The sequence below is a fragment of the Gracilinanus agilis genome, chromosome 4 (assembly GCF_016433145.1).
Source record: "Gracilinanus agilis isolate LMUSP501 chromosome 4, AgileGrace, whole genome shotgun sequence".
Taxonomy (NCBI): Eukaryota; Metazoa; Chordata; class Mammalia; order Didelphimorphia; family Didelphidae; genus Gracilinanus; species Gracilinanus agilis.
The window spans coordinates 151097811-151112964 of NC_058133.1; the positions used below are offsets into that span (position 1 = coordinate 151097811).

Consider the following 15154-nt stretch of genomic DNA (forward strand, 5'->3'; position numbering starts at 1 on the left):
TTTAAACCATTTATCTGATTGTCATCCAATATGAAGAATACTCTATTTAATTTTATAATATTTTATTACTAATTCTAAAAAGCATGGTAAATATCTTTATTACTGTAGTGATATTACTTTCTCTTTAAGTCTAATGCAAGTAATCAGAATGAATTATAAAAATCTTTTTATTACAAACATAATTGACCAAGTTGTCTTAAACATTTTTTGCTCAGCTGCTAGATGCATATTTTAGTAGATCATCTAAAGAACAGAAAGATAAATTCTTGAAGAACCGTGGCTTCGCCTTACTAGCCAATCAGTTATATCTTCATCAGGGTACTCAGAAACTTTTGGAATGCTTCATGGAAATGTTCTTTGGCTGTCCCATTATTGTTGATGAAGAGTAAGTGTATTTTTTTTATTGATATTTTTTTGCCTTTAGATTAAGCCCTCAAGAACTTAGGAAATAAGTTAAAAGGCAATCTTCAGATAAATTAACTTCATTTTTGTGGGCATGATGTGCTTTGAGAGATAGTGCAGTGAGATGAGGAGAAAGCTAGAAGGGCATCAGATGCAGAATGATTGCTATTCTATGTCAATAGAATCAGTTCCCTCATGCAGAATTCTCTGCACCAAGAAAACACAGGGCTAGACCCCTTGTCAAGTGTATATTCAGGTATATTTACTGATATTCTGTTCACAGGATTTTCTGTTCATTTTTCCGTTAGTCAAAAAGCATATATTAGCTGGTTCATCAAGAAGCATTTAAAAACCTCATACTTTACATGTGCTGTATCCTAGGCACTGTGCTAATAATAAGCACAGGAGCTCCCAGTCTAACAGAGGAGACAACATGGAAACAATTACTTAATAGTCAATGTAAATAAAAAGTAATTTTATAAGGAAGGCCCTGGAAGACTGGCCACTTTTTTCTTCTATAGCCCTTATTTCTTCTCCCATTTGTGCCTTAAGCACTCTCATTTGTTTTTATTATTATTATTATTTTTTGCCTATTTTTCTAAAACTTTTGCTATAGCTCTTCCAGAAATTCTAGTTGAATTTGAGCCTTAGCTATGTTTTTCTTTAAAGCCTTACTTGTACATATTTTCAAGTCATTCTCTTCTTATAGGTTCTTGTCTTAAGTATCCCTTTCACTATAATAGATTTTTGTAGTAGGATTTTTTTTAATGGGTTAACTTGTGCATTCTTCTAACCTACTTCCTAATTTCTGACTTCATGTTTGGGCTAAGTTCAGCACATTCCCAGAGTCATCTTTGGGCTGGTCCAGCTAGGGGTATTGAGTGTTGTGTTATTTTAGGTTCCCAGAGATGGCTCAGGCTGTTGCCAGCTGGCAACTTGCTGTCTTTCAGTGTTCCCAAAGTGATCTGATCCTGATCCAAGTATAATCATTCCCCACTCCCTTTTTGAGTTCTAGAAGTTCCTGACCTGGATTTGAGTCTGAACAGTATGCCTATGGGCTCACTCCTTTTGGAGCTTTAGTAAACTGCTGCTGGACTCAGTCATTCTCAGCCAGTTGGAAATCTCTACTGGTTCAAGAGGGACAGAACTGGTCTGCTTTGATTTGGGATTCCAATTCTGCTTTTTTCTTCTATAGACTCAGTCTGGACTGGAAGGTAGATCTGAGATCTGTTTTGTAGTGTGCTCAATCAGCTCAATTTTATGATTTTTTTCTAGCTCCATTCAACAATAGATGACTAGAAAAGAACATAGACAATATGAATAATACTAAGTTGAACTTTGTCACAGTATGATTGGCAATAGGACAAGAAATTAAGGAATTTGAGTGTAGAAGTTAATGCGGTTCATCAAGATATTGACCTGACAAAGGAGGTAGAACTTGTAACCAATACAGGGATCATGCCCTGGAAATTAACTGAGGTGGGAGAGAGGGATTTAGAAGTTCCAATAGGAACAAAAAACAGAGGAACCATAAGGAATAGGGTAAGAGGGAATGATTAAATAATATAATCAAATAAAGGTCATTCAGAATTAGCAAACATGGAAATGAAACCCTTGTAAGTGATGGCATGTTCAAGGATACCATTTCTTTATGTTGCTGAGGTGGAGAGGAGGATCATAGGAATTGAGTAACTTGTTATACTGTCCTATTGTGAGAGCAGATGTTGGCGAGGAGAGGAAGACTGTGAACCAAGGAGACACTGTACTCACTGAAGAAGGACTGATTATCCTGGCAAATAATCTCCTGAGATATGGATTAGAGGTTAAAGTTGAATAATGTAGACCTGAAAGAAGGAGAGGTTATTTGGGTGATGGCACTGTGGAGATAATTAGGTTTGGTGTAAGGAAGACTTGAGTTCATATCTGGCCTTAGACACTAGTTATATGACTCCTGGGCAATCACTTAACCTGTTTGCCTTAATTTCCTCATCTATAAAATGGGGATAATAATAGCATCTGCCTCCCAGATCAAATGAAATAATAATTGTGAAGAGCTTAGCACAGTGCCTGGCCCATAGTAGGTACCATATAAATGATGATGATAATTGTTTTTGTTATATGTGTCTCAGTGATGCTTCCTTAACATTAGATATCAACTTGTCTTAGGTACTAATGACATAGACCCTTTAAAACAATGTAGTTGGGGCAGCTAGGTAGAGTAGTATTTAGAACACCAGGCCTGGAGTTGAGAGGACCTGGATTCAAATCTGGCCTTAGACATTTCTTAGCTGTGTGACCCTGGGCAAATCAACCCCAGTTGCTTAGCCCTTATACTGTTCTGTCTTACACTGATACTTACGATTCTAAGACAGAAGGTAAGGGTTAAAAAAACTTATAGTTATTAAAATAGAAAAGATATCAGAAGTGTTACAGATATGTTTCTCACTTTATACCTGATCTTTAAATGCTATTCATTATGTGTTTTTTTAAATAGGTTTGATCTTGAAGAAGTAAAAAACATGGAACTTTTTCAGAAGTGGTGTATCATTCCAGTCCTTGGACTAATCGAGACCTCTCTCAGTGACAACATACTCTTACACAACTCTCTTTTTCTTCTTCTTCAAATTTTAAATTCTTGTTCTAAAGTGGCAGATATGTTGCTGGATAATGGCCTCTTATATGTATTATGTAATACCATTGCTGCCCTAAATGGACTGGAAACAAAGTAAGTATTACATTAGTCAATTTTAAGTTATACTTTCATAAATTGAAAAGAGGAAAATTGAATTTTTATTTGGTCTTAGAGGAAATAGGAAGCCACTGGAGTTTATTGAGCAGGGAAGTGACATGGTTAGTTCTTTTCTTTAGTAATATCACTCTAGATGCTATTTGGAAGAGCAGTTAGAGAGATAATACTGAAGACAGGAAGGATAATTAAGAAGACATTTAAATAATCCTAGTGAGAGTTGATAAAGAACTGAACTAGGATGCTAATCATATGAATGTAGGCAAAGGGATGTATACAAGAGATTTTGAAAAGGATTAATTACTCAACTGAACAACTTAGTGACAAGACAGCATTGGAAGCATGGGATGATGGGGTTGAAGATTCAGGATAAAGTAAGGTGATGGAGAGGACAACGATGCCTTTAATGGAAATATTGAACTTCAGAAGAGAGATGGATTTCAAGATTTCTTGATAACAACAGAGAGAATCTTGTTTGATCCTCTAATTAATAAATATTAAATAATACAAAAGAGAGAGTTGTATGTTTATCAAGCAATTTGGCAGCATCAGAGAAGATACTCAATACCAAATCCAAATGGAGTAGAAATTTCCTATAGATGATCAGTTCCTCCAGATACTGCTATTTGCAGATGATATTTGTTTTATTAAGTGCTAGAGCATTGCAATCCTAAACCACACAACATAAGTGGATGGAAAGTTTCTTTTCCAGAATATGATATGCACCTATATCAACAGCCCATAGAATTGGCTCATCACAACAGACATCTCAAATAAGCAGATCAAATAGGCAGTGAATTGGTCTCAAAATTAAATAAAAGGATCATAAGTTTTACAGCCATAAGGGGCATTGGAGGCCATCTAGTCCAACTCCATTTTTTTTTTAATAGATGAGGAAATTAGGGAACAGAGTGATGTGTGGTTGAATTACATTTGGAAAACTGAGATGCTTTTAATGACCCCAAGCTTCTCCCTGAAATAAAGGCCCATCTTTTAATATCAGTTTTCTTGCATTGATGCTATGTTATTGCATCTTTTAGATACTTGGTTTTTGAAAAATTACGGTTGTGTGTGACTCAAAAGACAATGGAGAGAGGCATAGTGAGAATGAGTAGGCTGTAGCATATTGTCAATGAAGAACTGGATAGGGAAATTAGCATAAAAGATAATATTCAAGATATATGACTGGAAAAGTTAATAAGCCATTAATGTAAGGGCCATAAATAAACCAACAGCCAAACCATAGTCTCCCCTGGTGTTCACATAATTGGAAAAAATCTAGAAGATGGCCACTAGTTTGTTGGACAACCCCTATGCAAGATTTATGGGAATGCATGGAACAGTATTACATTGGTTGAGAAGGCATATATAAGTGTGACCTATACCATTAGAAGGAATAACTATATCAGGGAGATCATATAGTCAGTCAAATATTGAGAAATTGTGGTACATTGAAGAATAATAATCAAGATGGTAAGGGAACTTGAAATGTTTTTTTAAAGGTTGCTAAGAACTTAGGGCATTTAAAGTCAGAAAAGAAAAAACAATGAGCATGATCACTGTCTTAAAAAATTTGAAGCATTCTCATATAATTCACAACTTGAATCTCTATAGTATTTAAAGCTCATAGGTCACTTTCCTCACAGCCACCCTTTAAAACATGTATAGGAAAAGAATTCTCTTCACCTTATAGATAAAGAATATGAGGCTCAGAGAGGTTAAATGACTGGCCAAACAATTCTCATATCTTAAGGATTAAAACCCATGTTTCCAGATTTGCAGTCCAACATTCTTTACATAATGCCATGCTGCCTGTCAGCATGGAATTGGAATTTGACCATGACTGTTTGGTCCCAGGTTATTGAACTAGGACCAGTGAATGAATGTATAGGGAGATGGATTTTAGCTCAGCACAGGAGAGAAATTATGAAGAAATCACCAAAATGGATTCTCTGTCCTATGGGATCATGGATAACAGATTCAAAATCAGAAGATACCTTAGAGATGATCTAGTCTAACCCTATCATTCTATAGATAAGGAAAGTGAAGCTCTGAGGAGTTGTCACTTTTTAAGTGTATACATGTGGCGGTGCTGGGATCACATCTAAGAATTTGTCTGACTGCCTCCAGTGCTCTAGCTGCTTTACCACTGCCTGGTGAGGCTGTGGCCTTCATATAAAAGGATTATATGTAGGTAGGGAAATGGAAAAGAAAAAGGAAAAAGAGAGCAAAGTTAATAGAAAACTTAAAAATTGTCTAGAGCCTTGTTGGTGAACCTATGGCACACATGCCAGTGACGGCTGCTTCCCCGCCCCCCCCACCTGAGGACTCTTCTCACATGAACTGCTCCTCTGCCCAGCAGCCCAGTAGGAGTGCTTCTTCCCTCCCCTGTCTGGGTAAGTCTATAAAAGTCTTGCCATCACTGATCCCAATTAGGTTCTGACAGCTGGGGCTTAGGCAGGAATTGAATTCTCTGTGGTAAAGTTGTTTGAATTTGAAACTTACCCCAAACATGAGCTAGTTTTACTTGTGATGCTTTTAATATCTTAATTCACATTTTTGTATAGAATTTTAAAACTTGCAAAGCATCTTTCAACCAGAATATCTTTTAGTAGCTAAGATGTGAGCAAGCGGTGTATTGATAATAGTAGACATAGAGCTTCATTCAAGAAGAGAGTTCTGATTCTGCCTCTGACACACTAGTGGCTATGTGAATCTGTGTGAACCTATTAATCTCAATATCCTCAGGCAACTCCTTAAGTTGCTGATGCTGATACAAGTTGGTGGAGGGAGATAATTTCAGGGATCTTACGAAATCACAGGCCATATACTTAGACATTTTTGTAAATGAAATTCCATACTGGAACTTTAAAAGTTCCATCCTTATTCTTGAGATACCCATGTGAGCTCTGCAGGCAACATTGGACTCACTCTGATTCTGGACTTTACTTGAATTACAGAAATGGTAGAATTGGGGGAAATTTTTTGGAACACTACTAGGTTTTTTTGGATTTCCTCTGGGAACTTAAAATTTTTTTTTTTTTTTTTTTTTTAGTAAATCACTGTAAATAAAAGTTCATGAATGCTACTGATCTGATTTAATTGACCTTAAGCATTTACCTCTTCTTTTCCTTCCTTTTTTCTTTTAATTGAAGCATGCTGGAGGGAAAATGAGGTGGACTAAAAATTACATTATACTAGGGAAATTATTGTCTGAAGAAGATGATCTAGGTATTATAGTGTGGGAGAGACTAAAGCTGGTGGATCCCTTGAGTTTGGGAATTCTGAGTTGTAGTATAGCTAAAGGCTACTGAGGGAGAGAAAGGGAGAGCGAGATACTTATAAATGAGATAGATTATTAACATTAAAGTAATAGGTATTCTCTTTTCAAATTTTCTGACCCTTATTTCTATTGGGGTTTTTGTTATTTTTTTTTTTTAGCATTCCTTTGAACGACTACAAATTACTTGTTTGTGACATACAACAACTCCTTGTAGCTGTTACAATTCATGCTTGCAGTTCTTCAGGTTCACAATACTTTAGGGTTATTGAAGATCTTATCGTACTACTCGGATACCTTCAAAACAGCAAAAACAAACGAACACAAAGTAAGACTTAAATTTACAAAAGCTATTCAGCATAATGATGATAATGTTTCTTTCTGGAGATAAGTTTACTAAAAATATTAAGGTTAATTTTACAGTTATGTAAATTAGCTTTGTAACTGGCCTTTATCAGGCAAAAATAAGAATACCAGTGGCAACTGAGATATGTTAACATATCATTGAGAGAATTAACTGCCAATTTACATATTAGGCTTATGGGAAAAGTGAAGGTCAAGGCAACAGACCAATCATCTACTTCCCTCACAGTGTTAAATAATAGAGAAAATAAAAACTTGAAATCAAACATTTGTTCATTTAAAATAATTTCTTTAATTATAAAAAATCCTCTAGTATATAATGCTTTCACAAAAGGAAAAGAATATAATTTCTAGGTTACCTTTTTTAATGAATAATTTTCTTATTGTGACTTAATTTTGAAATTTGATTTTCATCTAATAGTTACTTCCAGCAGAAATTTTGTTCACTAATATCCAAAAATATTTTTACCTTAAATTTCACATTTAAATTTTGAAATTCATATATGTTAAAAGCTGAATGATTCTTTCTGATGTTGCCTAGAAATAAAATTGGTTCAGTAGGAATAAATTATTGGATAGCTTAAATATTTCATAGAAAGAGCAATTCTTATTTAGTATTTTTTGTTTGTTCTCAGATATGGCTATTGCACTACAATTCAGAGTTCTTCAGGCAGCTATTGAATTTATAAGGACAACTGCAAACCAGGATTCTCAAAACCTGATGAATTCATTTCAGTTTCCTTCTATTCCTCATTATGCAATATTTCAAAAGCGAAAAAGTATTGCTGGTGAGTAATGAAATAAAAATGTTCTAAACATTCTAAGTGGAAAAGATGCCTTTGCTTTCCCCTATAATGGCACCAATTAAAATTTTTTTTCTAGATTTCATGGTCACCTAGGTAGACAGTCAATAAAATATTTTTAGGAATTTAAACTCCATAAATATTAAGAATATAGTAATACCTTCCACATCATGGGAATTAGGGGTGCAGTTTTCTCACAATCTAAAAAATCCATGTAAAGTTTTTTAGCCCTCCTTTTATACCAAAGAAGTAGTTTAAATTTTTCTTCTATTTCTTTTATGGGGTGTTTACAGGACTTTGTTGTAAAATTTGGGTTAAATATTTGGTCCTGGGCTATATTTAAGTCATTGTTACGATAGCTCTACATTTCTAGCCTTTGTGTGTTATCTACTGGCTTTCACATTCTTGTTGCAAACTTTAATTTTTACTTGCTTTTATTTTAATTTTTAAAAAAAGAAATTGTGCATATTCATGATATTAAAAGGTAAAATATATTGATTTTATACAACATTATACATATATTTTATGCATTTCTGAGTTTCTAAACTTTTTCTGTGTCTGCTGGCCTTCATCTGCTGCTTCTGCAAAAGTACCCCAAAATTCTCATTTAATTTCTTATGCTGCCCTGCAATATAATGAAAATCCGATGGGGAAAGTCACAGTGCAGAAAGGATACCTGTACTTCTTTTTCCCAATGTTAGTTATTTTGCTTTTTTTCCCCCCTTAACATTGTAGATCTCAATGGCAAATCATAGTTACAATTCCAAGTTATTCCCGAACATGCTACATATTACTAAATATATACATATCTATATATTAGGAGGGGAATGTAACATAATCCTAATATATTACTACTAACATAATACTATTTTACATATTACTACATATCTTCCCTGACTTCACAAAATTATTAAGCTGAATATGCCATCATTATGACATGATACATCACTATATTCAGTCAGTGTGAAAATAAAACTATATAAAACCTACCTCGAAAGTTTCCATAGACTAAATTGTGATATTATCATTCATTTTAGTACAGAAATTTGTGTTTAATTTGGATTTATTTATTCCATATATTATATACTGCCCTTGTCAATAAACAAAACCTCAGTGTCATGTGAAAATCATTCTCTTTGGTCAAAAAAAGGTACATTTATATTCTGTACTCCTATCCAAAACAACATTTTAGTGACCCTCCACATCTACATTTTATTATATCCCATAACACTTCAAAACCTCTATTTCCAATGGTGTGAGGAATCATGCATCTATGAACAATTCCTAAAATGCCTATGACTCTAGGAGTTGCTTTGAGAATGAATTACTTGGTCATCAACTTTATAGTGATGAGATCCTCAGAATGATTATGGAATGACAACTGCATGTCCACTGGGCTACAACTTAAGTCCTGTGTAAAAGCTAAATTAAAGTTGAATACTTCAAGTATTATTTTTTATAAAGTTTATTATCTGACAAAAAAGAACCATGTGACTTAAGTTTTTCTACCTGCTCAAAATGCTCTGCTCAAAATATAACTGTTTCTATCTCTTGTTATATTTAAGTTTGTTCTCTTCACTCTAGCCAAATAAACTTAGTTGCAGTCTTCGTTAATTTTGTTTTGTACCTCCTAAACAGTATACAATCTATTTTTTCTTTCTTTTGACCTTTTTTAAATTTTCTTTTGGTATGTAAAATTTTAGCCTCACTCTTCCATTAACTTGGTTCTTTACTACTTTAGCTATTCCTACCCATTCTCTTGCATTCTATGTTTATTTCTGTTTTCCCCTTTATTACTGAAAATGTTTGTGTTCTCCCCCATATAATCTGTATTTGGTTTCATCACTTAGTTTTATATCCTCTTGCTTGAAAGAGATCCTGGAAGTGATACTGAAGTTTTCTGGGAGAATAAGAAGGGGTGGTGAAATAATTTAAAAGCAGGTGATGGAAAAACATTTGCCATTTTATTTTTTAAAAGTAAATTTCATTTGCTGTCTTAGCATTTACTTTATAAGCATATAGTTTAAATTAAACCTCATAGGAATGACCTCCTTTGATTGTCCAGTCTTGTTTTACCCCCACCATCTGCTGCTTCTGTTCCTATTTGCATGCTATTGAATAGAACTAGTGTAAATAACAAAATCCTAATTACTATATCCACAATAAATTTATGTTAAGTAATCTCAACTGGGCCCTCATTGCAGCAGGATAGTCCTTATATGCCTCCTTTACTGATTTGTTGACTCATTAGCCAAAATAGCTATTCCAAATCTTTTCTCTTTAAGCCTCCCACAGCACCCCCTTACCCTCCCTCTCAGCTAAAGGCCTTGCTGCCTTTGTCGCTACAGGAAAAAGGAAGACATTCAATGAGAGCTCCCTCTTCACCCATTCTCCTCATCGAACTACTCAAATCCCTTCTTCCACTACCATCTCACAGGAAAAAGGGCCTCATCCTTGCCAAGAGAACTCCTTTGAATGAACTCTTGATCATATTCCATCCAAATTATTGAGAAGATTCTTCCTTTATATTGACCCTCCTCTCTCTAAATTATCTCATTTTGTCTATTGGTTGCTTTCTTACTTCTTAAAAAGCACTCACATCTCTCTCATCCTTAAAACAAACCTCATTTGATCCAATTATCTCCACCAAGCATTATCCTCTTCCATTACTCATCTATATGGTTAAACTCTGTGAGAAAGACTTCTTTAATAGATGCCTCAGTGTCTTCTCCCTCTTCTAGACTTTCTGCATTTGATTTCTGACATTCAAATGAAACTTCTCTCTCCAAAGTTGCCAGTAATCTCTTTAATTGTCAAATATAATACCCTTTGCTCAATCCTCATCTTTCTTGACCTATCTGCAACCCCTGACGCTGTCAGTCATCTTTTCTTGGTAGTCTGTCCTTCCTGCATTTTGTTTACATATCTCTTTCCTGGTTCTTCTCCTCCCTATGATTCACTCCTCAGTATCCTTTGCTTCATCTTCTTCCAGGTAACATCCACTAAGTATGGTTTTATCTCCCAGAAGTCTATTCTTTACCATCTTTTCTTTTTGCAGTAGTAGCTGGGGAGACTGAGAGAAACTTTTGGAAAAGTGGTACTTGAGCTGAGTCCTAAAGGAAACCCAAGAGGTAGAAGACAAGGGGAGGGGATCCAGATCCTTCCAGGCTTAAGAGACACAGTGAAAAGGCACAAAGGTGGTAGGTCTAGGATTATATTGATGGAAATACAAATAGGACAAGCTCATAAGCTTGGGAGTAAAGTGTAAGAGGACTAGAAAGGGGGACAGCTTGGTGACACAGTAGATAGATCACCAGGCCTGGAGTTGGGAAGACCCAAGTTCAAATATGGCCTCAGACTCTTCCTAACTTTGTGAACCTGAGCAAGTCACTTATCCCCATTTGCCTAGCCCTTGCCCTTCTGTATTGAGTTGTTTCTAGGACAAAAGGTAAGGGTTTTAAAAAGAAGAAAATTAGGAAAAAAGATAGCAAGTGGACAAGTTATGAAGAACTTATCAGACTTTAGAGGTCATAGAGAGGCACCAGAGCTCTTAAAATGGGGCTTCAGGGAAGAAGGGAAGGTAAGACTTACTCTTACAATAAATCACCTTGGCAGCTACAAATGGAGAAGAGTGTGTAGTGGGGAGGGAGCTGTGAGGTAGGGAGACTGGTTAGAGGGCTATTGAAATAGTGTGGAGCAGAAACAAAGAGGGTTAGCTAACAAATGACTGTAGCTATTCATTCAGAATGACTCTAGACAATTTAAAATACCAGATGATATACCTGCCAAAACAAATCAATCAACTATATGAACACAGTTACAAAACACTTTTCACACAAAGTCAGACTTAACTATCAAAAAACATTATTTGCTCATCATAGGCCCAGCCAATATGATGAAAATGACAATCCGCCAATATGATGAAAATGACAATCCTACTTAAATTAATATACTTATTCATTGCCATACCAATCAAACTACCCCAAAATTACCTAGTTGGACTATAAAAATAACAAAAAGTTCTTTTGGAAGAACAAAAGGCCAGGAATATCAGGAGAATTAATGAAGGAAAAGAAGTAAGGAGGACTTGACTGTCCCAGATCTCAAACTGTACCATAAAGTGGTAATCATCCCAACAATCTGGTCCTGGCTAAGAAAAAGAGTGTCAGATCCATGGAATAAATTAAGTAAGCAACACATGGCAGTTAATGTCCATATTAATTTAGTCTTCAGTAAACCCAAAGATCCAAGCTTTTGGGAAAGGACTCACTAATTGGCAGAAACTGCTGGGAAAACTGGAAAGCAGTATGGCAGAGATTAGGTATGGATCAACATCTCACACCATACACCAGGATAAAGTCAAAATTGATACTTGATCTAGAATAAAGGTTGACACCATAAACAAGTTAGGGGAACATGGAAAAGTCTATCTCCCATACTTATGGATAAGGGAAGAATCTATGACCAAACAAAACATAAAGAACATTATGAAAAATGAAGTGAATAATTTTATTACATTAAATTTAAAAGGTTCTGTACAAACAAAACCAATGCAACCAAAATTGGAAAGGAAAAAACAGATTTGTAAAAAAATTTTATTTCTCTTGACAAAAGCCTCATTTATCATATATAGAGAATCAAGTCAATTTTATAAGAACATATAGTATTCCCCCAGTGAAAAATGGTTAAAGGATGTGAACATGAAGTTCTCAGAGGAAGAAAATAAGACTATAATCATATAAAAATGCATCAAATCATTATTGATTAGAGAAATTCAAATTAAAACAATTCTGAGATACTACTTGACACCTATCAGATTGGCTGAAATGACCAAAAAATAAAATGACAGATGATGGAGGGAAATGTGAAAAAATTGAGATGCTAATACACTTTTGGAGGAACTATGAACTGATAACCATTTTGGAGAACAATATGAAACCAGATCCAAAGAGCCACAAAACTGTATACCCTCTAATCCAGTAATACTACTTCTGGGTCTGTATCCTAAAGAGATCAGAGATAAGGGCAGAGGACCTACCTGTACTAAAATATTTTTAGCAACTCTTTCTGTAGTGACAAATAATCCATCATTTGGGGATTGGCTGAACAAGTTGTGGTATATAGTTGTAATAGAATACTATTACATCATAAGAAATCATGAATAAGATAATTGCAGAAAAGCCTGGTATATAAATGGGGATTGTGAACCTTGGACTTCATCCCCCATAAATCCCTTAGTTTTCCCCAAATTCCCTTTAATCTTTCCTGTGCCTCCACGTTTGTGTGGTCACATCATTGTTTTATATTTAGCTGTAACTCCTCCCGCTTTCTTTTTTGTTCCTGGGAGCAGGCCAGTTAGTAACCTTTTAGTTAGGTCACTTTTAGCTTATTATTAATAAAACTTTATTAAATATAATATTTAGTTATTGGATATTAATTTTAAAATCCACACTGGTAAAGATGTATGTGAATTGATACAAAGTGAAGTGAGCAGAAACAGGAGAACAGTGTATATACAGTCACAGAAATAGTATACAATAATCACTTGTGAAGGACTAAATCATTTTCAGCAAATCAAGTTTCCAAGATAACCATGAGGGATTCATGAAGAAAATACTATCCATAGCCAAAGAAGGAATAGTTCAAGTCTGAGAGCAGATCAAACCCTGCCATCTTCTGCTTCATTTCCTTCTTGAGATTTTTATTATTTGTGTGATAAGTGTCTTCTATCACAAATGAACAACATGGAAATATGTATTGCCTAAAATTACTGATATGACCTTTATCAGGCTATGCACTACCTGAAGGAGGGGAGGAAGGGAAAAAGACTGAATTTTAAAATGTCAGAAAACAATTATCAAAAATCATTTCAATGTGTAACTGAAAAAAAAATTTTTAATTACAAAAAGACTAGTTATGTAACTGTAAAAAGTGAATCTATATGAAAGATGTTGTGAAGATAGGAATGGAAATGTCTGGTAATGGTTTGTATATGTGGAATTGAAGGGTTAAGGATAATACCAAGGTTGTGATCCTGGGTGACTAGAAGGATGGTAGGACTCTTGAAAGTAACAGAGAACTCAAGGATAGGGAAAGTCTTATGGGGGAAATGAATTTTGTTTTAAACTTGTTGCATGTCTGGGAAGGGATGGAGGAAAGGGGGAGGAGACAAAGAGAGAAGTAGAGGAGAGGGGAGTTGCAAATTCTCTCTTTTCATCACCTAATGAAAAGCAATATAATACCTGTTTTACATGAGTAGTAGTCATGCAAAACATTTCCATATTTAGACATGTTGCCCCCCCCCAAAAGGCAAGAAAAATAAACAGATGAAAATATGCTTCAGTTCAAAGGTCATCAGTTCTCTCTCTGATAGTGTATGCCATTTTTCATCATGAATCCTTTTTGATTGTCATAGATTTTTGTATTAATCAGAGTTAGCTAAGTCTTCCAAAGTTGATCATCATTACATTTTTTTTATTCAAAGAAAAAAACAAAACATTTATTTTGAATAAGTAAATAATTTACAGATATATGTAAGTTCCTTTACAAAGTTACTCATAGTTTTGAACACCTATGGTAAACATTCTTTTTTACTTGAAGCCCTATGATGGTATTGAAAGACATGCAGACAGAGACAGAGAGTAGAATACACTGACAGCATTTATCATTCTATAGACCTGACAATTGATCTATCAACCTCTTCTTATTGTGTATCCTCTCTATGAAAAATAAGGATATAATCCTCCAATGGCCTTTTTATTTTCCTTTCTATTCCCATTCTCCCCCAGTGTCTTTTCTTCCATGACCTACACATATCAGACCTATTCACTTTTTTTTAATTTAAACATTTATTAATAATCATTTTTAACATGGTTACATGATTCATGCTCCTACTTTCCCCTTCACCCCTCGCTCTCCCCCCACCCATGGCCGACGCACATTTCCATTGGTTTTGTCATGTGTCCTTGATCAAGACTTATTTCCAAACTGTTGGTGGTTGCATTGGTGTGGTAGTTTCGAGTCTACGTCCCCAATCATGTCCGCCCTGACCCATGCGTTCAAGCAGTTGCTTTTCTTATATGTTTCCTCTCCTGCAGTTCTTCCTCTGAATGTAGGTAGCGTCTTTACCATAAATTCCTCAGAGCTGTCCTGGGTCATTGCATTGTTGCTGGTACAGAAGTCCATTACATTCAATTTTACCACAGTGTATCAGTCTCTGTGTACAATGTTCTTGTGGCTCTGCTCCTTTCGCTCTGCATCAGTTCCCGGAGGTCTCTCCAGTTCGCCTGGAACTTCTCCAGTTTATTATTCCTTTTAGCACAATAGTATTCCATCACCCGCATATACCACAGTTTGTTCAGCCATTCCCCAATTGAAGGACATACCCTCCTTTTCCAGTTTGTTGCCACCACATAAAGCACCGCTATAAATATTTTCATACAAGTCTGTTTATCTATGACCTCTTTGGGGTACAAACCCAACAATGGTGTGGCTGGATCAAAGGGCAGGCATTCTTTTATAGCCCCTTGAGCATGATTCCAAATTGCCAGCCAGAATGGC

At 35.2% G+C, this 15154-nt stretch overlaps 1 protein-coding gene across 1 annotated transcript in view; it reads left to right on the forward strand.

Moving 5' to 3' along the window:
* Window positions 1-15154, forward strand: part of LYST (lysosomal trafficking regulator) — a 260804-nt gene that overhangs the window by 145907 nt on the left and 99743 nt on the right. The window contains exons 25-28 of the mRNA XM_044674577.1: window positions 216-385; window positions 2897-3127; window positions 6590-6756; window positions 7427-7579. Coding sequence (XP_044530512.1) covers window positions 216-385; window positions 2897-3127; window positions 6590-6756; window positions 7427-7579 — 721 coding nt within the window. The remainder of the gene's footprint in view (window positions 1-215; window positions 386-2896; window positions 3128-6589; window positions 6757-7426; window positions 7580-15154) is intronic.